Source organism: Polyodon spathula, chromosome 7, assembly GCF_017654505.1.
Source record: "Polyodon spathula isolate WHYD16114869_AA chromosome 7, ASM1765450v1, whole genome shotgun sequence".
Classification (NCBI taxonomy): Eukaryota; Metazoa; Chordata; class Actinopteri; order Acipenseriformes; family Polyodontidae; genus Polyodon; species Polyodon spathula.
Window position 1 is genome coordinate 10,359,120 of NC_054540.1, and position 27,496 is coordinate 10,386,615.

The window sequence follows — 27,496 nt, forward strand, 5'->3', positions numbered from 1 at the left end:
ATTTTTTTTTTATTTGTTTTTCTTTGCATGCTTAGCCTAGTAGCAATTATAAGTGGTCAGTTTCCAATTAGTACATCATATGTTCTACTTACTGAAAACCTCTGATTATCATTTTTCACCACTGTTTAAATAAATATGGTTTAGCACATTATTCACTTTGACTTTAAATAGGTTATTTTAACTAACCTACCGTACAACACAATGTATTGTTTCATAAAAATGACATACAAAACAAACCTTCCTTTCTAAACACGGTCAACTTTATTCCAAGGTCTCAACTTGCTACGCACCAGAAATTAAACTTGTCAAAACAGAAGCCCTACTGTCCTACTTAAAAAAACTGCTGAGAATATACAGGGTGATTATAAAGTCTCTTCACAACTTCATTTAGCTGCAGTGGATATGCAGAGCAATTAGGAATTCTTAAATGGAGGTAGCAAATGACTGGGGAAAAGATTGTAGGGTTACTAATATGGGTTGTTGAGGAACACTGTGCAGGACAATGGGGTTAACTGCTATATATCACCCACATTTGTCTCGGGTTGGGGTCCAAATGCAATACATTAAAAGCAGCAGAATGCAACCTTGTCACTGGGTCACAAAACACCTTTGACTAGGCATGGTCTTTCCAACAAAGCAGCAGAGTGGCCATCTGTTTTTAAAATAACCTGCATATAGTGCTGGGCAACTGTGCATAGTGTAATGTAACACAATACATTATGAAGACCTTAAAAAATACATCCACCCCAGATATAGGGACAACAAACCCAGGGGCAATATCTGTCCGTCTATATTTTCCATTTCAATGTGCTTACAATTTACATACAGATGAGACAAATATAAACATGTTCTAGTTGTGTAATTTACAAGTAGCACATGTATAGAGGAACTAGATTATGTCATTTGTTGAAATACAAGCATTTATTTTAATTTAAATTATAGTATCAATCAAGCATTATAGAAAAAGGCATTCCTATTAACAAAAGAAAATCTAAGTGTATTGAGACACTTCAGACATTTAGTGGAACCTTCAAATGAGACTGGAAACATGGAAACAGTGGAATTGTAATGGTAGGTTTAGTGCATGCTTGTTGGTTTAATTATATTTCAAAATTAATGATATAATGAAAATAAGAGGGCAAGGGGGAACTAAGTATGGCACACTACATTTGTGATTACACGTAATAATAATTTCAAAAGAAAAAAACTGCATTTTATGTTGTCAAACACTGAAACTGATTTAAATAAATAATCACAGGTAAGAACAATAAAATGATGCTGGTGACACTATTGCATTAAAATTAAACTGCTGTCAAGTGCTTTTTCAGAAAGCAAAACTAATCTGAAGCTTCTGCATGACTGAAACATATGGCTCCAGTCTTCTACTGCTCTGGAAGTCATGATGTTTCCTACACGTGACTTGTTCCCTTTCTTTCCACTTAGACTAATAGGGCTGAACTCAACTTGAGTTCTCCATTTTGCTTTGCTAGTTGCATTACAATTTTGATAAACGTGACAGGCCATCATACATGTCACGTTTACATTTTATCCAGTCATTTACTCTCTGAAAAGTCGTCTTGTTCTGCAGTAGTATTTCAGCAGCTTTTTTAAGCTTCTCCTCGTTCCTCTCCAGATAACGAGTCCCTTCTGTCTGCAACAGGTTCAGTTTTTCTTTCCGGTTTTCATTCAACTGTATATCCTCATTCAAGTGAGGGTTGAAACGGAAATATGTATTTGGAGGCAACAATGCATCAAGCATTATGTGAACTTCTAGAATGAAGGGGGAGAAAAAACAGATTTAATTTACAGATATTACTCTTTGCTTTTTCATGCAGGTTATACACATTCTCTACCTCCCCACGCAATAATGTGCAAGAGTGTGGGAGTCTTCTGCAATACATTCTAGTTACTACAGATCAGACCTGACATCTGAAACACTTATCTTGCCTGATAACAGTCCCCTGGATTTATGTAGCACATGTAATAAAAGATAGCAACTAATTAAAGATATCCATGCTCAACATATCATGACATGTAATATGACTTAATACATCAAAATAATGACTATTAGTTTAGTGATAATTCAAGTCTACCATTTTAAAGATATCTAAAATCACACATGATTTATTTCTAAATACTCAATGTTCTCATTAAAAGTGCCGTTCCTGATCACTAAATTATGTCTTGTGAATACAGAATAATGGCATCCAAGGAAAGCACTGTGTGGAATTTCTTTACCAAGCAGGAGAAAATGGAACTTGCAAACTCTGCTAAGGAAATATTTCATTTAAAAAGGAGGAAGCACACTTATTTAATGTGTTCCACATTATTCTATTTATGTGCTTATTTATTTTTAAATAAAGGCTATTTATTCCATCCTTTTGGGAAGAAACTATATCTGTGCAATAACTGTAGATAAAGCGTTCCGTATGGGAAGCCACACGGTTATTATTAATAGATCACAGAGTTATCAATGACATAAACCAACAAGATGTTGGTATGTTGTTATCTTTCCGATTTAGTTCCTGAGAAGAATAGTCGCCACAGTTATTATTATTATTATTATTATTATTACTATTGAAGTGTACTTGCCGTTCACCGTGTGTTACTGTTTTCTGTAAAACACTGATATCATGTCAGTTAAGAAAGGCTTAAAGCAAAAGCTTGTTTAACGTTGTCTTTATTACGCCGACCAGAGACCCGTGCTTACAACTGTATAGTCATATTTTCTACATTTTCTTTAAATTCTCAAATTAATAAAATCGAAACACGGGTAGTAAAGAGAGACCCGGGTAGCGTCAGGTTATTTACTCAGGTTTTCAGGTACCCGTGCCTCTAATAGACTTCATTATTTATGCGACTGAGCCCAGTTAGGTTGAAAGGGAGCTTTGAAAAGTGCAAGGAATTATGGGAGTTCAATAAAAGCAGGAAGCATTTTGGAATTCATGAACTTCACTGTAAGCCCATCAAGGCTCGGAACAGCAGTCTATAATCTTGAAAGATCCCAAAGCACGCAAAAAAGGGCATCCTTCCTGGTGCCTAGAGATGCAATTATACTCTATGCCCATGTATCACCTTTGAGGCAGCACTCTTCACTGTATGCCTGCAAACCTGAAACACTTAACTCTCATACATTTTCACTCTCCCAAGACTACTGAACCTTTTAGCAGCTGCTGAGAATAGGTTTGAGTGTACAACTACTGGGAAGAGTGGATTTATCAGCCACCTCCTTTATTAACAATGGATGCTTAAACGACATCATTTAAATGGTTACGTTTACAGGAAGCTCTTTCACAGAAAACAGTGAAAGCAGGCAGCACAGGATGTTTTCGCATTTTGCAGCCAAAGCTATTATCTCAAGCAAAACCTAGCAAGTTCTGAAGGACACCACTGACTGCTCATTATTTCAGAAGATGGTTATCAAGGCACTTCCACAAGCACTACCATTCTCAGCAATATCAGTTCAATTGAGCTTGAAGGACGTAAATAAAAAAAAATAAAAAAAACTAGAAAAAAAAGGAAGGGCAAGGATACATCGACTATGCACGAAGGGATTAGTACTTAAAGGCAGTGCACTATAATTGTACGTGTATAAACTCATGTCTATATTGTATAGCGTGCTTCTTCCATATGCAAATCACAATTTGAAAAAACTAAACTTAACAGCATGGGTTATTCACTAGAATATAAATAACTCTGATGACCTCATCAGCTGCAGGTTTTAATCCCAATGTCAATGATGCCTATAGTCCACATACAATGCAAGTCATTGTGATCTAGATCACAATCTGAAAGGCTGTACATCCTGAGTAATAACTTAAACAGCTACCAATGAGCTACATTTCACTTCCTGTTTGTTTTTTAGAAACATGAGTAACACTCGATTCACCTTCTGTGTCAGTGGCACTGCTGATCACATTAGTTAATTTTGTTTTGAGACTTGTGTAGGTGGCATTGTTCTTGCCCTCAGTCTCATAACGTCCGGTTCCCAGAGATACCACACACTGCACAGGGGTATCTGGCCACAGACATTTACACTCATGAATTGCCAATGCAGATGGGTTGTTTATCAGCAAGCCTCCATCCTGTAAATAAAAAACAAGCAAACGAACGTTACTGCATGAAAACAGGATTCATTTCAACTTTTCATTGGCACAACACATAGTTATGAGAATCATATGACAACTGGAATCTCTCTTCATTGGGATTCAAAACCCTGCAACAAAAACAATACGTTACAGTGTGGATAAACAAGCATCATAAAGAGTCCACTGACAGCAGCCTTTACTGAGCCAAATTAAGTCAAACTCAGAACAGAAGTGGCACTTAACTGCCTTTTTTAATTAAGAACCAGGACATTACAACAAGGAAAGGACAAAGCACTTGTCATATAGAAGCTAACTAGAGGATGCCTCGTGTGTGCCTCGGCTCCGTCCCGGGTGTTATTGAATTGGAAGACTTTCTCTCAAAATCCACAGATTGTGCCCTGTATCGCTTAACTGGAATAGAGATAGCAGAAACAGTATATTACTGAATGATTGTGGCAAAGTAGCGTGCAGTGTACAGGCGCAGGAGTGATCCAGTGTTAATCAGTAGACAGACAATTGTAATCCATTCAGAACTGTTTTTTAATTATAATCCTGGTTTGGTGACCAAACAATAATTTCAGGCAATACACAACAATGTGTAATACACTGGAATAAATAAACAGGTTGCAGTCCCAAATAAAAAACACAGTCAATAGTACACACACAATGCATAAACACGGTCACCAGTCCTGGGTGAGTACTGTAGTGCTCTTGGTGCAAAATACAATTAATCGTGGTAACAAGTGAAGTGCTGCCCAGGTTTGTGCTGGCCTCTGGCGACAGCTCCGGACATGTTTAGCCGTCTACTAAATAACAAGTAACAGTTAGACAAGACAAAACAAACAAAACACTCACGCGTGATATAACACAGGTCCTGGTCGATTCCTTAACTAAAACGAAGGAACAGATTACGTTGCTTCGTCCCCTTCTTGTACCGTCACACATGACCCCTTGGTAAACGATTGCAGCCGCTCCTCCAATCCGTGGCTGCCACATCGTTTCTTTTGTGGGTCGATGAGTTAGTGCACTGAAGCTCCGCCCCCTTTCTAGATGACCGACTTTAACCCTGGGAATGAATTGTCAGGCCAAACAGTCCAGGGTATTCTGCCCATTACTTAGTGCCGTCACAGGTCAGGAGGGAGATTTACCACCACAGATCATTCTATTTCTGTCACAAGGATTCATGTTGCATAGGATAGCCACCTTTTGTGTTACTATGTCATTGTAACTAGAAAGGCTAGTCGTATTTTCTAAACCATGTACCACTCCACAGCCACTGCATCTGTTCTTAAGCAATACAAAGATTCACTTCATTTGTAAATGTAATACAGCAACATCAATTACTATTTTCAAAAGGTCTAACCGATAGCCAATGCATATAAAATGAATCATGGGATATGTTCCAAGTAACTCATTGCTGGGTGAGAATCGGATATGCTGTAGCACTATTTTGAAAATTCTGCATCTAAGCATTGATTATGTGGATGGCTGAAAAGCTACTGGTTTGCTCTCTTCTTCATTCAATCTTGATCAAAATCACCATCATACTGTGCCTTGTTATTACATATTAAAATGTAGTTCCCAGATATGGGATCACTCTTACTGCTGCATGCAAACGATGACAAGAAATGCTGTGAATTTCAGGCCCATGTAATCAAATACAAACATTACAGTTTCAACAGATGGGAAATTAAAGTTGTCTGCATTTTTTAGCAGGTTAATGTTGTGTTTAAAAGTTATCAGAAATCGCTTAAAAGTGTTTGGTAAAATGTACAATTAACCACAGTGGGTTTGTTAGTTTTTGAAAAAGTAATGCCTATAAAAACTCCACCAGGAAGCACAATGAAAATGAATGAATACTGCAAGCCTTGGTGAAGCACACTTTTCAAAAGGTGGTGAACTATGACTTATTTTCACTCTTAGCAATTAGTTAAATGGTGCATGTCTGCTCAACCAAATAGGCATTACCAAGATCTCACTGATGATATATAAAACAAAGATCCAACTAAATGTTTGGTTCTCTTGTGTAAAACCAAATGCAGTGTACACCACTTCAATGACGGACTCCTCAATATATACAGGAGTCTAATGTAAATCCACTCTTCAACCTTCAACACACTTTTAATATGAATGGCTTGCCGGCGAGATTGGAGCAAAATTATATTAGGGATGGGAAGGTATAAAATTTGCACGGTATGATAAACTGTTAAAAAAAAAAAAAAAAAAAAAAAAAAAAAAAAAAAACAGTGGTAACCTTAATATCTCTTTATATAGTACATCATGCAAGTTATAAAATAAATACTTCAAAAATGAAGAAAGACTAATGTAAATCACTTAAATTACTGCAATTCACAAAAATAAAACCAACAAATCACACTTCCATTTTGGTATTTAGTATTTTACTATACCAAATAACTTGGTACGTTTTTTTTTTTTTTTTTATAAAAACAATCAGAATTAAAAAAAAAAAAAAAAAAAAAAAAAAAACATGTACCGCAGGTTACTATTTAAGAGCATGAGTTGTTTATTTTTTCAACCGGATAAAATAAGTATAGCAAAAATGTATTTTAATACTAAAACGTGTTATTGGATTTATAGCTACACGTTACGACATTGCACAAGTAAGTTTCCAATGATTATTACACATATGGAGTTTGTGAAAAAAGATTTCTTCACTTACCTAAGAAAATTGGAATACTGTTATAACTTGTTTAAACAAAACTACGTTGATATTAAGACGGCTATCCTGCTGCAGTCGCGGGTCTGTGTTAATTTTAATTGAGACATTGGTCGTGTTCTTATAGTGTAGATTTTCGCAGTTCTGCACAGTGTTGCACAGATACGTGGAGATGCGCTGTAGACGTCACTCAACACCCACAGAAATCTGTGCAGATTCTGCATAGCCCAGCGCAGCTTTGAAATGTTATTGCGGGATGCTGGCTGCGGCTGTGAACCAAAGGGTGATGCAAAGATCACGAGTGACCTGCTAATCGTAATGCAAATAACCACTAAACTACTGCTGCCACCTTGTTAGCGGAGGCGAACAATATTTTATCATTATACAATGAAGCTGTGAACAGCCTTGTCAATGCTATATTAAATAAATAAATCAATTATTTAAACAAACGTATTAAATCTGTGATAAGTGATGTATAATTTTACAATAAAGTTCACGTTAATCAATTACATTAATGGATAATCCAGACAAATGTAAATATAGCATGTTGAAAATATGTGTTATGCTGCAAGGTTTTGAGAAGGTGTTTCTCTAATAGCTGCGTGTGACGTCAGAAAGGCAGCAGCCGGCGCAGAAAGCTCTGGGTAACAGAATGCAACAATTGAAACGTGTATTCTGTGTCGTTGACCGTTTCCTTCAAAACCATTATCAAAATACAGTATCAGTTCACAAAAAGATCTTACTCAGACACTTTGCTAAGGCTGCAAGTATCATCACTTGATTTAGATGAAGTGTATTTGCAGTTGAAAAATGAGTTAACCATTGTATAAAGGAATTACAATAACTGCGGTGTAGAATAAAAGTAACGCTATTAATACCGTAATGCATCTAAACCGCAGTAAAGCGAAAAACCGGTATACTGGCCCATCCCTACACTGTATTACGCATCAGAGGAGCGGTGGTATTTAAAAAAAAACTGGACTAGGCCCTGGAAAATGGCATTTCAAATGCACTGTATTAAAATACAAAATAGCAGGCACAAAATACAGTATGTCTGTACTTAAACAAGAGTGAATGATGAAATGTGACAACTATGGACCAGCCTCAAACTAATCCATTTTCAAACAGACAGGAGATCCAACAATCTCAGGTGTTAAAATGGTACTAACATGCTATACATAACTAAATTGTGGGACGTGGAAAAAAAGCTACATAAAGCATTGAAGTGTTCTGGTCACAAGTTATGTATCTTGTCTAATATTGTTGCACTCTGTCTCATCTGAATTTAATTATTTATATAAAAGGTGGTTGACTATAAAGTCACATAACCAATTTTAATTGTGCTTTAAAAATAGTGACTTTTGTTTTGTAACACTCAAGTAGTCTGTTGTACAGTATGCCAGAAAAGAAACAGGTTTAATATCTCAGAGACCAATTTAGAATAAAGGGTTTTGAGAACACATCTAGTGAAATGTCCCCTTGAACTCAATTTCCAACCTAACATAGCTGCTACGGATCTATGTTGGCCTTATGACTTTATTGGATCATATGATTTATTATGGATATTGTCAAAGCATAAAACAGAGTTTCCATTTACTCAGGACCACTCTGTGTATTTCTTGCCAACTAAAGGCACAAGCTGAACTATAGTGTAAACACCTGCCGGTACTAAAAAAATAAATAGGATTTCCTTCCTCATTAAAATAAATGTTTTTAACTCAAGGACAGAAGCAAAGATGGATTCGAGTTCTGTAGTGCTTTGGCATTATCTATTATTCAATGGACATTTACGTTAGCAAGAAACCCATTTTTAACTACAGCTGCAACAAACAAACAAATTGGATAAGTCAGGACTTGATTTTCTAAAGACAAGCAGTGGGTTGTTGGCACTGCATCTCCTAGGCTGGCTCATGCCATTTATTTTGTAAATACATGCCTTGAATTTTGGGGTACTCTTTACTCACAAGTAACTTGTCACTTGAGATTTTATTTTTTGTTCAAATACTGTTTGAATACACTCGTGATTTGCAGGAAATCTTAACCTGTGATATTTGGCCCTGGAAGAGAGCGTGGAAACAAGGAACTACTAAACACATATTGTGCTGGGGTGTCAGTATTGCAAGTCTTGGCTTTCACAACTCATCATGGGTGTATGATTTTGTAGAGGGGGATTCTGTTAGAACTGCTATCCACTGGCTGGAATGCAAAACAGAGATCATGTCTGCCTTGTGAATCCTGCAGGACTCTTGAATGAACAGCAGAGGTGTTGACTTTGGCACACTACAAGACTGCTTCATGAGATGGGTATTTTTTTGGCTCAGTCCACTGATGCTAGATCCAATGTATACAGTGTTTAAAAGCCCTAGGGTGTGTTCCTTAATCCTTCCTTATTTTTTCTGATCCCTATGCCAGCATTCCAGAATGAGTCTGTTGTAGTTATACAGTCACATTTAGAAAAGGCTGTGAATCCTGGAGTAAATCTGTCTACAACTATGTCATTATAACTATTTCAATAAGCACTCCTGTACAGGCTGTGTGTAAAGCATGTAGGTTTCTCAAGGATTAGAACTAATGAGTTTACAACCATACAGATTCACAGTTCTGCTATCTTCAGGATTAATTACTTCTCAGTGACAGGTGGTCTACACTTCCCTAAGGCCCCTCATGGCTGGTTCTTTACATTGGCACATTGTCCAATGATTTCTGCTTTAAAGGTTTATAATTAAAACATCAGCTCCCTGGTTTGAGGGATCCTTAACCTTTTTGAATAAGATGGTATAGAATGTATAGTAGCAGGTGGTAGGGTTGCAAAGTCAAAATGAAATGTAATCCTTCATGAATCAGAAAGGATAGACAAATGGCCTAACAACAAGACTTAACTGTGGAAGCTTACTAAATACAATATTGTGTGGGTGGACAATCAGATGGTGGGGTTACGAAGGTCATACTACGTTAGTAGCAACATTTTATCAGGATTGGCCTAAAGTACTTACACCTCACAGGTTCACATTCTCAAAAAAAAAGAAAAGTATCTCTCTCTCTGGCTGTTAATTTACTTACAATATAAATATCTATTTATTTTACCATTAGTCCAAAATAAAAGTGACCAATGATAAAACTAGTACAGCAAAATCTTAACAAAGACTAAGTACCGATTCCCACAGTGTTTCTTTAAAATGTGTATCATTGCCTTTGTATTTATCACAGCTTCTAGTCTTCGCATGCACAAGCTTTTTGTTTGAAGAGATTAAGGCTAAAGGATGGGTAAAGAAAACATTTATATATGTATGTATACACAAACACATAATAATAATAATAATAATAATAATAATAATAATAATAATAATAATAATAATAATAATAAATACAGATAATCTTTACTTTCTTATTCATCACAAGGATATTTTGAAATCAGCATGTGTGCTCTGCTCGAAGCAACAAAAGAAAGAGCAACACCCAGGCTTGGATAATCGGTTTCTGGCAGGATATTCTGATGCCTCGCATAACCTGCTAAGCCTGCTGCCTTGCAGAGACAATAAAAGGGAGTCTGACTACTTAATACAGTAAGGGTTAATAAGAATCTTTATTGGGTGAAACAAATACAAATCTATAAAATTGTATTTGTTTCACCCAATAAAGATTTATTAAGAAAGGGGAATGGAATCAGTCAAAATCCAAAGCGCCATTAAATCACAATTAAACATCAAAGCAAGTCGGCAAAAGATAACTATTCTGAGGACAGAATTCAAAACTACTTTCAAGTTCAAAGTACATTTATAAAAAAAACTAAAAGAACTGCAATGCCTTCATTGTCACCTAATCTACAGTTTAGTTAAGAAAATACAGATAATACCACACTGTCTGCTTCATGTATCATACAGCTCAATACATAAACAGTCAGAGCTAGACTGATGCCAAATTATTTACATGGAGATATGCATATTTAATGTGGCAGCCTGAATCAGGGAGGGGTATTATAAAATGTGACATCTGTCTCAGGGTGGGTGTAATAAATAATAATAAAAATTTGCTTTATCCAAGATAAGAACAAAATAGATCTGCGAGCTACTTAAATCCCAAATTTCTTCAATTCTGGTGTTTGCCTTATATACTTAACAAGCCATGTAATCATATTTTTAAATCAAACAGCAATAAGACAGCAAGACCAGTATGACAAGGGAACATAATATTTTTGTAATAATGTTTGTTTCATTTAAAATAATAAAAACCTTGGCTGAGCACAGAAACACTACAAATAATACCACCAAATACATAGCTCATGTTTATCACATATTCGTTAGCATTGTATCCAATATGGTTGATCAAGTGAAAGCTCTCCTTGTGCCACATAATTGTGTAAACTGGTTCACTTCATTGACCTATGACCAAAATGTCACTGGTTCAAGTTCTCTACTCAAGTTGCAAATGCAGGAAGCAAACCAAATTCTGTTCAAGCAAGTGAATTCATATTAGTGAAAGTGGGGGAAGTGCCCCCAGGCAGGGAAAGTAATCAAACAGCTTAGTGTCCTCCTCTTGAGGGAGTACAGATGGTCGTCTCAAGCTGCGCCCTTAACCACTTCATGTAAGAAAATAACTGACCTGAGTAAATTTAAAATGGAACGCATGATCCCCTCAAGCTACCAATAAATACATAAATAATCCTATATACAGTCATACCGATATTACTTTTTCTAATTAACATAATCCAAAAAGACAGTGGTAATGTAAGATGGGTTTAGACATGTACTGTATCAGGCTTTTTGCTCAGTCATCCCTTTTATTGCCCAATTTATTTTTTTAAAAAGTAAACGAACTGAAACCAACTGCTACCATTTTTAACCGTTTAAAAAAAACATCAAAGGCCTTCAGCAGGGGATCTGGCAGAATTAAAGAGCAACATCTAATTGCTGCAAAGTGCAGATTACCCATGATTAGTGTGCGGAAGAATATCTACACCAATGTTACTGTTGAGTTTTAAAGATTTGGCCACCAAAAAAAACCCTCAAGTGTACATGTATATATTCATGGGGTTTACAGCTTGCTACAAGGGTTTTCAGCCTTGACGATGTTTATGGCAAGTGCGTGTTACATCATATTCTCATGACAATGGAGAGGTAATCTGGAGTTTCTAAACTGCATGTATACCAAGCCAATCGTATCTGTGAAAATGGGAGAAAAAAAATACATTATTAGGTTACATTAACATAGAACTGAGTTCTGAATTTGGCCACAAAAAAAAAAACTCATGAGGTCATCTGAAGGGATCTTGTTTTAAAGATCCTTGCCATTGCAAATCTTGTTCCTAAATTGGGATCCTTGGAAAAAAAGAATAATAAAAAGAACAGGGTAAACAAACAAGACGTGTTGTGTACACTTGGCTCTGTTGTTTTAATTATCTACAGTACACACACATTCATTTTCAACTACTTGTAATTAGCATGTAAATTCTAATTAATCATATGATTATTTTCTGTGGGGTGATGCGTTAAATGTTAATGTTCTTTTTGCACAACAGCGCTGTGTTATTGTTCTCTTCACGTTAGAGGGCTTGGTTTTGTTTCTGTGATCTGAAACCTCTTTCTAGAGACCGGGAGTGGCACAGCCAAGACTAATGCTTGAATGCCTACTTAGTAGAATCCATAGTAACCATTTTACATCAGTGATTCTGAGGACATGACTTGCATTCCTCATTGACTGGCTCCTTGAGACACAAAATGGTCCTTTTAAATAAAGTTAACTAAAACGATTTGAGGGCTAAGGTTTTCAAATTATTTTCTAATATTTTGGAGGCATAATATATGTTTAATTCAACCCGTTTCAAACACTGGTACTCATAATGACATAATATGAGATATTGTTCATTACTGCATTCTATGTCTGACCTTTCCTCTACATGTGTCATATTTAATAGATGCCAATCGCTTCACCAGACAGAAGTAAATGAAGTTCACAAGCCTCTTTCTGTTATAATGAATATTGACTGCATCTACAAAATAATCCTTACACAACAGGGCTCGGGACCTGTGTTTACAGCAAGGAATTGGGACCAAAAACCAAACAAGTCAAAACAACAAAAGTATGGTCTCTTCTTATCGAGTCCAGCAACCATTACCCTCAGTACAGAATAATACCACACACAAAAGGTAAAAACATAGCATACTGTAGCTTTTGAATTCTAGTTTTTGTTTCTGCATGCATGTTAAAACTAAAGTATTTTATAACCATACATATACTGATAAGACACATCATTTATTTAACAGTTCTTAAACATTTTTTAAAATAAACTAACTTGTACTAAAAGGACAAGGGTACTGGGGACAATACAAAACAATCTGGATTTAAATCTAATGCTTGGCACTATTTGACATGCCAGCATAAGCACACTGAATTTGCAATGAGCTCTTATCTGGCAACAATGTGTTATGTGAGCAGAAGAGAAATAGTTCCAGCATTGAAGGCATGCAAAAAGAAAAAAAAAACACCACCACAACACTCAGTACACAGCAAGAGTTGTTTTCTAAGTAGTTGCTCTACGCATTTGACCGGAAGGGATGCAAGCCAGTGAACTGCTTTCAAAGCCAGAATGCAAAACCATTACTAATGATGCTTTTCTTTTGAGAGAAAATTTAACTGGTACAATTAAAGAACACTGATTAGCACTTCAGAAATTGAATGGGAGGCTAGATGAGCAGACCACCTTACTCTCGAATGTATAATGTTTTCCCATGTATTAACTAACTCAACTAAAATAGGCCTGTTTAAACAGCATGTTCTTGACAGCCAGAACCACTGCTGTGTGCAGTAAGCGCATCAGCAGCTATAGGGGGCTTCTTCAGCTGCCGGGTGAATTCCCAGCTCTCCAGGAATCCATCATGTATTCTCTTTCATTCTGTCTACCCACGTTTCTGAACCCTGAAGGCACTGAACTGTAAACTACATGCCATACTAAATATTAAAAAACAGTGTGTGTGTGTGTGTGTGCGTATCAGCTAGCGTAACAGAAACCATGTATACAATAATAAAAATAAAGAAAGAAAAATACTACTAAAGTCAAGAATTCAATTCCTTTCCCCTTAAATGTGATCTTTATTATTGTCCATAAATTGACACTCACCGTTATAGGAGTATTAATTATGCCATGTCCTGTCAAACTTATTTAATATCACTCCGGTTAACATCAGACTCTGCGTATTATTTCCACATTGAAATGTCAAACAACATGCACCCCAATTAATGTGACTGTGGGAAATTAAAATAATTTGTTTAGAATGTTGCAGTACAGTACTTTGTTTATGTTTACATTTGTTTTATGTTTTTAAAGATTACAATAAAATAACTTGAATATGAATTATTACTTATTAATTGTATTACACAATATTTTGAAGACAATTGAGAGGCCCCAGATCTCTCCAATTATTACCATTTTAGTCCTGCACGGAAGACAAGCACAGAGTTAAACAGAGAAAATGATGCTTGACAGTTCTACCTGATGCAGGTCGTTTCCCAGAACAAATTCTTGGAAATAGCCAGGTGCGGCAGAGGAGGCTCGGAGAGCTTGCCAGAGCTTGTGGTGACAGCCTCCTAAGTAGTGCGATTTCACTCCAGGGGGAAGGTTGTAGTTCCTGAAGACATAAGCTTTCAAAGGTGTTCCTCGATTCACTATTGTACTCACTGCTGCCACCTTGTGGGGGAGGAAAAAAAACAAACGTTATCGCCACTACACCCTTAAAGAATAGTGCTCCCTTAAAAGAACAGCAGTAGTTGTATCATTATGTAACTATGCAGATGTTTTGGTTTGGTTCTGTTTCACTGGTAGCCACAGACACCACTAACTTGATCAAGCTAGCAGTGCAACCGGTAAAGAAATGTACAAAACACTTCTGGCAGCTTTCTGCAAAGCAAGAGCTGCAGAGACCTCTTTGCTATTACACAACAGCCTACTTGACTTCATTTCTTACAGGCACTTTTTACAGAGCAGGTTGAAAGGGCAAAAACAAGGCTTGAGGCATAGTGCTCCAATGAACAGGCCACAAATGTCTTTTAGTCAATGGAACATTTTAATTGGAAACGCTGTCAAAAACAAGCAAACTACTATTTATGAATGGAAAGTGCCCAGAAGTCCCAATATTTTATTCAAGCCCCCTATTAACACACAAGAATTTCCCCCTCCATGAATTAGATGTATAAAGGCCCTTTTGTAAAACGTCTTCAATTCAGTTCATCATCCCTAGACAAGAGTATTTTTTTTCTCTTACATGTTTCTTATGAAAACATCCAAGAAAAAAAGTAAATCTCCATGTTATATATAATATGATCTGGCACGAACATGTTGTACAGCAACAGTTTATTAAGAAAGTAGTTTAAAATTTGAATACACACATATATATTTAAAATTGCGCTCATGGAACCTATTGTTATCTCTTACAACAACTTAAACAGTTCAATTTTTAAAACAACTGGATTACCACCTATTTTAAAACCTCACTGCATTCCCAATAACACTTCAGATTGACATGCCCTTTTTTAAAACTTACTAAAAGAGAAATGTTATTTAAAAATGGTGTTGTCTTGTGTTAGGAAACGATATTAAGCTTCACTTTACAGAACACTAAAAACAAAAATATTGATAAACAAAACCTGATCATACCATACACCTTGTAATAATGTGCAAGTTGGTGGACTCGCAATAACTGTGGTTTAAAGAGGCAGTATTAAATTCCCTGTCAAGAAACAAGTGAAATGTCTCACAATTCTCCCAGAGACCTAAATTAGTGCATCATTCAGTTGGTTGCAAAAACAAGATCTTGAAATACAAACATATAAAGAGAACAGTTTCCTTAACCAGTTGGAGAAAACTGAATTTTCACCAATGGGAATAAACAGAGCTGTAATCAAATTATTATGGAAGCCTGGTAGGATGATGCCTGTAAAAAAGCATGTAGTTGAATATATTTGCCTTCAGATAGCCATGCATATTCAACACCTTTTAAACGCAGGTACAAAAAAAACAGTTTCTGTTTCACCAGTGTATACATCATTTGAATGAATTAGGGAAGGGATTGTCCCTGCCTTCACCTTCACCCCCCCCCCCCCCCCCCCCCCCAGGTCTGTAATATACAATGGGCTTCATTACATTAACTCACCTTCGGACATTTTGCATTCCTAGCAGTTTCTATCATGAGATCAGATCCTATTCTTTCCCTGTAGAAAATAAAAATACATCTGAAAAGGTAACATCTATGGACAAGACTTATCTAAAATATTCCTCAAACAGAGATGGAAATGAAAAAAAAAACACATAACTACATAAGTCTATTGTCCATTTGTTGTTCAGAAGCATGCATATTGATTGGATGAAAGAATCATAGAAGACAGATTTGACCTAAACATTAAGTGAATATCTTAAAGTAATTTCCACCATTTTAAAATTAAGTCACACAATTGCAAAACAGTACACACATTAGCTACCAGCTTGTTGTCTGCATATGAAGCCTGTACTGTATCTAAAATAGTTTAACAGATACCTCAGTGTGTTCAAAACATGGCAGAGGTGGATTTTATACAAAAAACGTATTAGAAAAATGACTATACCAAAAAGCAATTTATGTATCCAGATAGGTCGAACCAGAACATGGAAGGCTTACTTCAGTATGGTTTCCCATATTTCACTGTCATAAAAGGCATGGCTCCAGCCCATCTTCACTGTCCCAACAATGACATTCTGTTTGAACACATCAGAGCCCAGCCTCCTGTACAAATCCTCACACTCAGCAAGAGGAATCTGGAACAGCCCCAGCATAAAGCCTAGTATAGCCCCTGGAAGTAACATGGGAAATCTGATGCAGTAAATATCAACAAAGTGAACAGAATGGGCTTAGCTTGCATGTGGTGTTACTTCAGAAGAAGCTGGCATTGTTTATCGTTCTGTTCCTACAGAGTCTACATTTTTAAGTCTCAGGTCAATGTCTAACTGTTAAGAGTTATAATGACTTCTACAGCACTGTTTCTTAACCCTGGTCCTGGGGACCCTCTGTGTCTGCTGGTTTTCATTCCAACTGAGCTCTCAATTACTTAACTAGACCCTTAATTGAACCGATCATTTGCTTAATTAGACCTTTAAATTGTTCTCAGCTCTTAAACAGGTGCAGATTTCAAGTTACCTATAACGTTTTATATGTAACTTGAACTCTACAACTGTTTAACAGCTGAAAACAATTAAAAAGGTCTAATTAAGCAAATGATCAGTTCAATTAAGGGTCTAGTTAAGTAATTGAGCGCTAAATTGGAATTAAAACCAGCAGACACAGTGGGCCCCAGGACCAGAGTTGAGAAACACTGCTCTATCAGGTACCTGGAGTGCACATTTTATTTTTATATCTGGTGTTGAAGGGATTAATCATGTGTTCAAACTCAGTCAACTTAATATTTTGTAAGTTACAACTGATGTAAAGCTTGCCCTCTACTGTTCTAAAAAGGAACTGCATCTTAATTTTCGGAGTTGAGGACCTAATTAAATAAATCTCTTTAGAGCCACATAGATTATAATATTAGAATTATTGTATGTAATTAACACTGTAAGTAAAACAAAAATAAATACAGTACAATACCAATAAAACCCCTCTTCAGAATAAAATCAACACAAAACAAATGATAAATGTGGGTGACAACCTTGTCTAACATACCTGTGCTAACGCCACATATATAGTCAAACAGCTGATAAATTGGCTTTCCAGTGAGCTCTTCCAGTTTATGCAGAGTCTGAAGTGCAACCAGTCCTCTGCCATAACAACAAAAACAAAGATTAGATGATAATATTGCCTATATAAGAAAGCTACTTATCACAGCATGGATTACATCTGCATGTATGTTAACCTAGTACAATGATAAGGTTAATATGATAATATGAATTTATGTTCATACAAATAAAGAGCTATAGTATCATCACAGTAATCTTAACACATTTGTTTCTAGGTCTCACATTTCCTATATAGAAATGTCACACATTATGGTAAAGGTGAATTTGATCTATTAATGTAGGGCCCTATGGAATCTGTGTAAACGAGAACACAGACAGAATCAAAAGAATAACACAGAATTAAGTACTTTAAAAAAAAAAAAAAAAATGCATTTGGCAGCTTGAGATTTACATATTTGAAGGGAAAATGTGAAACTAATTGTGAGTACAGGCAGTGTCATAACTCTGGCTTCAAAAGTGTGGGGGGGAGGGTTTCTGTAGCTGGATTATAAATGAGGCGGGGTATTCTGTAAGGAACAAACAACGAGAAGGCTTGAATCTGTGAAAATAATTCACCGTTCAATGTTAAATAAATGCAATCATGGAAAATAAATAGAAACCTTTTTAAGGACTTTAACAATTAGACAACATTGTAGACTACTTTTAATGTCTGTATTAAAACACAAAAAGAACTACTGACACAGACTACTATTATTTTATTAAAAAACATATTGCCACCTAAACATACACTGTTTGTATTTTGCGATGATGGCAATAAAAAAATAACTTGATTTAAATTAAGGAGTCATAGATAGGCGGATAGCTGGGATATTTTACAGTACAGCCAGTTTTGAACAATAAGATCCCAATGTTCACACAGAGAAGATTTATGGTAGTAAAACCATGTGCGTAACAGTATAGAATAATAATAATAATAATAATAATAATAATAATAATAATAATAATAATAATAACCCATTAACAGTAAAGTTAACAATACAATTTTTCAATACAATTAAATAAAAAATAAAAAAAACTTTATCCAATGAAGATGAACCCAAATCGAAAAAAGTAGAAGCCTGTAGATTTACAGTTTTCTGTTATTCACCTTGCCTGCAGTGTGCACATGTTCATTTAAATAAACCTAATTACATTTTTTAAAACGGAAATCAGAAAAAAATAAAATGGAAATCAGAACAAAATAAGGATTCCAAATGATACTCGTGTGTGAAGCTTCTGGGAGTTTTGATAATCCTTTAACAAAGATAAATAGCAAAGATTATATATGTGCGCACACACACACACACACACACACAGAGTATGCTACTTTTAGAAAATAATTGACTATTGAGAGGGCAGACAGTGCTGTGAACTTCACCTTGTTCCTCCACCATCAATGGAAAGCACTCGAATGCCACGCCCTTTCACAGGGTCTATGTATCCCACCAAAGACAGAGCCTCTCGAACAGCAGCCTGCAGAGTCTCATCACTGGCCTGTCTTAGTCGCAACAAGCAAGGAATGACCTTCTCCTAATAACAGGATGAAGAAAATATTACAACCTTTCCATTTTCATTTCTGTATTTTACATACTTAGGCTAAACACGAGACCAACACTGTTTTGTTTTTTGTGATTTTTCTGGTAAACACATCTATGGTGATTTTTGGCCTTCGTATACATTTCAAGCAGTATTTGTCACAGCACTTAGAGAGAAGTTAAAGAATGCAATTGTAGTGATAAAAGCTTGACTGCAAGTCTGCTGGTAAAGCCTTCTGTGTCACGGTCTTGACCTACCTTCACGGCTACACCTTTGGTTTCTGGGAACTCTAGTAGATGATAACTCAGTTCCTCAACCCTGTTGATATAGACCTTTACATCAGAGGCTCTCTGCAGTGCTTGGACTAGCGCTCTGGTTCGGTTATCCACACTGACTCTTGCAATTATCTGAGGAAGAAAACACATCAAAACAAAAACCTTGAACTAGACCTTGAACTAAATACAGATATGCTATCTGCCACCCACATTTAAAAAAAAAAAAAAAAAACAGAAAACAGATACAGTAAGTTAAAATTCGCAGTATCATGCTTTGAGTACTGGAGTGCTGCAAAGTTCGGCTTGTCAAGCAACTAATACATTTTTGCATCTAATGATACAACGAGTGCTCATGAAATCCAGACTCTTAACTGTCAGATATCAAACATCTTGAAGTCACAACACACACACACACACACACACACACACACACACACACACACACACACACACACACACACACACACACACACACACACACACACACACACACACACACACACACACACACACACACACACACACACACACACACACACACACACACACACACACACACACACACACACACACACACACACTGTAGTGCCAGTTCATAACAAACTTGTTCTGTGGAAACAGACCTTAGACCCCACCCCCCACACTACCTCCTGCAACAATGCTGGTTTTCTAGTCTCACAATACACCACTCATTCCAACACTGTTGTACAACAAACCATGAACAGGATATACTGGTATTTAGTAGAACATGTTTTCTTTCTCATGGCGAACATTTCAGAGTAAAAGTTGAAAAAAAAAGTAACCTAGCTGAAGTGTAAATAAAAATATTAAAGAATAAATAAATAAATCAGGATTACGTTGAAAGAAAATTGCTGAGATACAGAAAAGGTAAAAAGTAAGTAAAGTGTTTCTTGTAAACACTGCACAGGGTTCTGTAACGCTTTAAAGTCCCGAGAAAGAGCGACCTACATCCTACCTTTTCTCTCTGAAGTGAGAGACGCTTGGCATTGTCGTCTGAAGTCTTGGGCTCCTTAACAGTCACTGTCTCCTCCTCCTTTGCTGTCTCTTCCACTGCTGACTGCGGCGTATGTCTGGCTTCTGCAATACTTTTAGACCCAGACCGAAATCTCGGTACCAAGGTGCCGAGATAGCTGCCCATGAATGCCTGCACGCTATTGGTAGAGTACGACAGGACATGGGCTATTCTCTTTTTAGCAGAAGCTGGAACAGCAGAAGCAGGTGTGGATTCAGAAGACATTGCTGAATTCGGAGATTTGGTCGTATCATCTTTTTTATCAGGCTTTATTTGATCCATGTCTGTTTTACCCCCAAAATAAACATTCACATGAGTCGCTACAAAATTGTAGGTTTCACCAAAATTGGTGGTAAAGTAGCTAGGATGGAAAAGATCTGGTTTTCTACCTGTAGCAGCTGAAGAATCTCTGGACGATTTCTGATCTAAATTATTATTTGCAGTACTTATGGTGGGTGCTGAATTTCCATGAGCTAGGATGGGTTTCTCCAAGGACTTCTTTTCGTCTTCAAGTTTATTAGATTTTAGATCAGCAGCAACCGACGCAGGTTTGTCAGAATCATCACTTTTAAACTGTACTATGGATTCTATTTCCTTCCCTGCTGCACTCGCGCTTGGCTTCAGTCGGACAATTTTCAACAGGAACTCGGTATGAGTACTGCTGACGGCTTTTGAAACAGACTCCAAGGTGTTCTTGATTCGAGACATGCAATGGCTCAGGCTGGTTGATCCACGTGATAATGAGGTACTGAACTGGGAAATAATAGAGTATAAACCAAACTTCAAGTATGCTACTTTACCACCGAGTGGTCTTCGGATATGAAGGATCCTGGTTGGATTTATCCTGCAATGAATGCTGGTCGACTGTAAAGACGCTCGGCTTTGACCCTGGCTGAGCCAGAAGTTTCCCGCTCTGCTCAGAATATACAAATAGGTATCTACAATCGAACTCACAGTCATTCCTTAAGAGTCTGGAGGCCTTTTTATTGTCTAAACAATTCTAGTTCATTGTCATTATCAACATAATCGTCCCTGTACTATCATTCTTCTTCTTCTTCTTCTTCTTCTTCTTCTTCAAAATAACACCTGCAATGAAAATGAGAACACATAATTAGGGTTAAGCAACAACTGTTCCTCCTACTGTTATTTATTTATTTTTTAATTGGAATTATTCACATGTACAATGCTATATACTACTATAAAAAAGATATTGCTGCTCTAGAAAGAGTGCAAAGAAGAGCGACCAGAATTATTCCGGGCTTAAAAGGCATGTCATATGCAGACAGGCTAAAAGAATTGAATCTGTTCAGTCTTGAACAAAGAAGACTACGTGGCGACCTAATTCAAGCATTCAAAATTCTAAAAGGTATTGACAGTGTCGACGCAAGGGACTTTTTCAGCCTGAAAAAAGAAACAAGGACCAGGGGTCACAAATGGAGTTTAGAAAAAGGGGCATTCAGAACAGAAAATAGGAGACACTTTTTTACACAGAGAATTGTGAGGGTCTGGAATCAACTCCCCAGTAATGTTGTTGAAGCTGACACCCTGGGATCCTTCAAGAAGCTGCTTGATGAGATTTTGGGATCAATAAGCTACTAACAACCAAACGAGCAAGATGGGCCGAATGGCCTCCTCTCGTTTGTAAACTTTCTTATGTTCTTATGTTCTTACTGTATATCTTAAACAGGCATCCTATATTCCTGAAAAAATATAGGTGCAAACATACTGTATGTTTTCAATGGTCCTAAACATTGGGGTGGGGGGGTGGGGGGGGGCAGACACACCATTACAATTCTTTATTAACAATTTAACTCCATTTGTGAATGATGGGGCGCTGTACTCAATACAATACATTCTGTACCCTGTGTTTACATAGCCAGACAAACATCAAGCTGAGCTCACATAAAAAATACAAAAGCAAAGAGATTCATTCAGGGCATGTGTGATGTATTCACAAAAAAACAGGATAAGTGTAAAGTACTTTAGATAGTTCAGCATTAAAGCAATCAAATTTCACAAGGTATTTCAAAACCACAAAAATGGTGGCGCACACACACAAATATACCCAACAGTAATGACACACTTCTATATATTTTGTGCAAAATGTAGAGACACTAGAACAAAGTGCACATGTGGGAAAACATAAGAGAGACATTTTGGTGTCTCCCTAATGTTTATGGCTTTGGGTTATCAGTCTGTGGTGGCCCATAAATAAAGACAATGTGCTCAGAGTTGTACTATAGAGCATTAAAAACAGTTTTCTTTCATAAAACTGACAATATAACCCCTGAAACATTGAGCCAACCCCAACCGAAACTGCATGGCTATTTTATCCCATCTTCTCCCATTTGCTCTAAGAGGTCCCATGCCCATTAAAATCTAGATTTATTAAATCAGTTTCTGCCTGGGGTGCAGAAGAACTGATCAGGGCAAAAATAAACCTGCAATCCAATCCTCTTTGTAACCATTTGGCTGTTTCCATCCAGACGAGAAAAGCCACACTCTCAATCGCTCAATACATTCTCAATCGCTCAATACATTCTCAATCGCTTTCAATGCAACTCTTATCCTCCGATTGTGCTCTGAAATCTTTCATAAAATTACAGTCCTGTTTTTTGGGGGTTTCTTTTGGTAATTTGATTTGATTTTTTTTTTTTAAGAAATAAATTTTGATATTTGCTATGGAATATAAAAACACTTTCATATCTGTCCAAATCTGTTTCAATTTACTTGCATTATAATAAATTGAAATGAGGTCTAAATTACATCGAATGGATGATTCACTTTATTTTTACATACACCTGTAAAATGTTTTAGTGAATTGCATAGAATTTAAGTAAGCTTTACAGAGTTACATGTTGTCATTCTCTGTTTACAGGTGTTAAAGATGCATCAAAGTGTACCTAAAATGATGTCAAGCATAAATATTGATTTTAAAGAACACAGTTAGAAATAGGCTTTTGATATTTTAAAAGATGGGAATTGCAAACAGTGTTTGAAACTTGCAAACTAGTTTAGGGGGTGAAAATGTCTTTCAAAACAATATACTAAACTTTTTTTTATTTTGAAGAGGACTGTATCTGCACTTTAAAATCTGGAAGTGTGCTACATCCCAGAAATCAAGCAGTGTTGTTCTATCAGAACCCCACACAGAGCCCTGCCTTGCTCTTTCAGATTACACTCTGACAGTTACTAACTGAGAGGATGTAACAGAACTGCAAGAAACTGCGGATGCATTAAAATATATATTTTCATGGCGGTCATTGCAAATCTCTTCTAATGATGATGATTAACACAAACAGGGCAATACAAAAGGCTTAAAGACTCGTTCTTATATTCAAACATCATAGGTGAATTATGTTAATCTGTCAACAAGGGCAACTGGTTAAATTAGTAATGTGTCACAGTAACAGAACTGGGTGTAACCAAATAAAACAAAACAATGAAATATGCTTAAAGGAGCTGCTCAACATTTCTCAAACTTCTCATTTAAAATAGCATTTAAAAATAGATTTGTGGACCTTGGAAAATTCACAAACTACAAGAAGCAAAAAAACACCTTCTTGTCAATCAATCACACAATTCTTCATGTATGGGTTCATCAAAACAACATTTCTTTAAGAAACAGTACAGGGCCAGCCATAAATAACACTATAATAGGCTTTTTTTTTTTTTTTTTTTTTTTTTTTTTTAAAAACATGTTGACAAAATTGGTTTATTTCTAAAATAGAAACCATGACAAATGTAACAAAACTGGCCTATACCTTAACAAAACAAAACAAAACAAAAATCAAATTTTAATATTCTGTTCTTCCAAAGTAATGCTGTAAGGTGGTGCAGTCATTATTGAACAATTTTACCTGGAATAACCCCCAAAAACAAATAAATAAATAAATAAATAAACAAATAAAATCTGATATTTGTAGTAGCTTCTTACTTGGATATGTACTCGCAAACTTGCAGTTTACAATGGCAAAATAAATTTAACGAGGTGGTGATATCTGTCCACCAGGGGACTGAAGGCTAAACGCAGCGTTTCGTTGTTGTTGCCAAACACAGTACGTACTGACGATGGTGAAGTTGGCTTGTTATTTGCATCCCGCAAATGTAACACATATTGAATAAGTAACTGGGGTATTTCAGTGGTTAATCGCTTTGGGCTACTTATTTCAAAGTTGATTCTCACACAGAGGGGTAACCCCTCTACGTCAACCATATGTACTTAGCCCTGCCCTAAACAGATTTTGATACAGAAACAGCCGGCAAACATGTAATTTTAAGACTGAAATACCCCAGTTACTTATTCAATGTGTTACATTTGCGTGATACGAATGAGAAACTGGAATGCGAAAAAGCTGGCTGATTAAGAAACCAACTTCAGCATCGTACCGAACTATGTGTACAGTGGGCTCAAATTTACAGATGTATGGTGCGTTCAAAAAAGTGGGCCATCGTGCATCAAGTAAACACACACACACACACACAAAATCAAATATAGGAATATTCTGAAAGAAATGTATGCCAGGGTATTTATGCATATATGTAGGCACCTAGAGCCAAGGTATCATCGCAGCTGATACTCGCGTAAGTTTACTTAAGAAAGGCAGGGACAATATTAGTAACTTTTAATGTTATACTGCTGATTGCGGTCCTGTGGCAGGTTACCTATATGCTTCACCTCGCTAAACGTTCGATGTATATCTTTAGTATTTCTATCACATTAAGCTTCGAGTACTGACATATCAAAACTAACACTGAAACTGGAACTTAAATAACATAAAATGTCAACAAGCCATCATAACCTTCAGTCCCCTGGAGAAAGAAGACACTACAACAAAAAACGGACTTACCAGTGACGCTGTGTTTCACAAAAACTCCATATTTTTCTCCTTGCCCGTCTCGTTTTGTAGAAGGTATTATTATTCCGTTTAGTTCACTAATACATTGCAAAAAATGCTTTTCTTTCTTTCCCAGCCTGTCTCCTTAAAAAAAACAAAACACAAAATCACGTGATCACAGGAGGTTATTGGATAGGGCATAGCGCTGCAACTATAAAGAACTCAAACTCTGATTGGTTGATATCGACAGGCCATCGTCTGATTCACCAATGCTGGGAGGATTTCTGGCATCAAACCCATATTGTTGTGCGACGTCAGTGCCAACAAGGGTAACTGTCAGACAAAGAGAAATATGTCAAAGTACAGTACAGACGTTCCAAAGAAAGTAACCGGACACGTTTATTTTTAATCGTCGCTTTCTTTGACCTCTTGAACATTATCTTAAACTTCAGTTTGAACAATACACAGAACTCATTCAATGCCAGGCCAGAACTGGTAGTCCTGTTTTTAACTGGTGACAATATATTACAGCTAGACAGGGAGAATTAAAAACAGAATTGCAAATTTTGTTGTGCAAGACAGCAAAGGAAAGAAGGTACAATTTAAATGTGCAAGTACTGTTGAGTTACTATACATATTGTGACAGAAAAAAAAAAAAAAACAATAATTACATACAGTATAAAAAAAGCGAAAGCCCCGAAAAACAAACAAAAAAAAAAAAAACTCCAAAACATTTACATAAAAAAATACTATATCCTTATTATACTGAGCTACTTTTCAGTTTTCCAAAAAAAAAAAAAAAAAAAAAAAAAACCCAAACAAGCAAGGCACTTAACCTCCTTCTGCTCTGTATTTTGGGTGAGACGTGTTGTAAGTGACTCTGCAATTGACGCATAGTTCACACACCCTAGTCTCATATCTTGTAAAGGGCTTTGTGATGGTGGTCCACTACGAAAGGTACTATATAAAAATAAAGTATTATTATAATAAACCCCAACATGAACAGCTTATTGATGTTAACATATCAAGAACATTCTAAGAAATATATTATATGTAACTGGTGTCTGGAGACTGTGGGTCCTGAAGTTGTCATGTGTATTGCATTGTAAGTTATACTAAGCGTTTGAATGAAACACTGATAGAGGATACAGGTCCTTCAGAAGAATAATAAAACTCAAAAGGCAGACTAGATCTATACAGGACCTCCAGTTCCCTTTACAGAGCTTGTACCACTAATAGCTAAAGTAGTACCGCATTTTCCTGTTTGGAGTGATGACATGCATCATCTGCATTGTTTTTCAGGTTGTTGTTATCGCTGCACTTCTGTCAACGTCTGTCAGATCATCTGCCTTACACAACATAACAGAAACTCACAAAAGGTAGATGCAGCTATTAACAGTTGTAAAACCAGAGATTCCATTTGCGCTCGGAATGAACCAATCATGTAAGTGTCAATCCCATTTTAACGCAAGTTACAAGAGTACCAATTTATAGCAGATGTTTCCATTGTTCAGTTTTTGTCCAATCTCTGTTGTACTTTGTATCTCTGCCAATTGGACCAAAGGTTCATAACATCTGAATGCAACATCATCAGCTGCTTCCTGCTGGCAGAATAACCACAGTTTTGCCATTGTATATTTAAAACAGGTCTCCTTTAACCAAGTTTTAAAAGCGGCTTAAAAATATACTTACTGGAAAAAATTTGTAGGGGCTCAAGCCGGGCCATTCGGGTTTATTAGAATCAGAGAAAAAGCAGTAACAGAAAAAAATAGATAAATATAAATGATCTTCATATGGTCTGGATATCTTGACACAGACAGATTTCTCTTCCAGTCTAATATCGCATGAACATCATGCATCAATACGGTATTTGAATAAATGTGACTGGAACCATTAAAATTTCCGACCCTGTAATCTTTAACGCAAATACACTGTAGAAACTATTCGAATCTGGGATTAAAATGTGCCCTAATCATTTTGTATGCTCAGGTCTTGCTATAGATCAGCTGTGTTTATATAATTTACTATTTGACATTTTTGACATACAATGAAAAATGCACAGTTTTTGTGTTCATCGCCTGAGCAGTAAAGCTACACTACAGATTGAAATACTACAATACTATGAAATACTATGTTCCACACTATTCAAGCACTAGGTGGCAGACAGAGCTCAGTGTAAAGGGAAGTGTATGAACCACAAATACATTGAACAAAACCTAGTAGAAAGAAAAACCTTGGACAAATGCTTTAGAATGTGTTCAAAATTAGCATATTATGTGCTTCTATAAAAAAAATCATATTTCAATTAAGCATT

General features: G+C 36.3%; 1 protein-coding gene across 2 annotated transcripts; it reads right to left on the reverse strand.

The window, feature by feature from the left end:
• On the reverse strand, window positions 1-25,361 carry LOC121318136 (calcium-independent phospholipase A2-gamma-like). 2 transcript variants are annotated; one of them, XM_041254494.1, is made up of 10 exons: window positions 25,195-25,361; window positions 20,288-21,430; window positions 19,294-19,443; window positions 18,879-19,030; window positions 17,448-17,542; window positions 16,410-16,581; window positions 15,909-15,966; window positions 14,252-14,446; window positions 3,890-4,085; window positions 1-1,767 (listed from the first exon to the last, which is right to left on the reverse strand). In XM_041254494.1, the coding sequence occupies exons 2-10, from the start codon at window positions 21,302-21,304 to the stop codon at window positions 1,496-1,498; spliced, it is 2,307 nt and encodes a 768-aa protein (XP_041110428.1). In that variant the 5' UTR covers window positions 21,305-21,430; window positions 25,195-25,361; the 3' UTR covers window positions 1-1,495. The 2 variants fall into 2 exon arrangements, with proteins under 2 accessions (XP_041110428.1, XP_041110427.1); XM_041254493.1 differs by having other exon boundaries at window positions 1-1,770.
• Between the last annotated feature and the right edge of the window lie 2,135 nt (window positions 25,362-27,496).

Bases quoted from the DNA above. Each gene is read 5' to 3' on its own strand.
- LOC121318136 (XM_041254493.1), bottom strand. From the start codon at position 21,304: ATGACTGTGAGTTCGATTGTAGATACCTATTTGTATATTCTGAGCAGA. The intron at 14,447-15,908 runs GTGAGTTAATGT...CTCCCCCACAAG, and splicing joins GGAATGCAAAATGTCCGAAG to GTGGCAGCAGTGAGTACAAT. The intron at 1,771-3,889 runs GTGAATCGAGTG...CCTTCATTCTAG, and splicing joins CAGTGCCACTGACACAGAAG to AAGTTCACATAATGCTTGAT.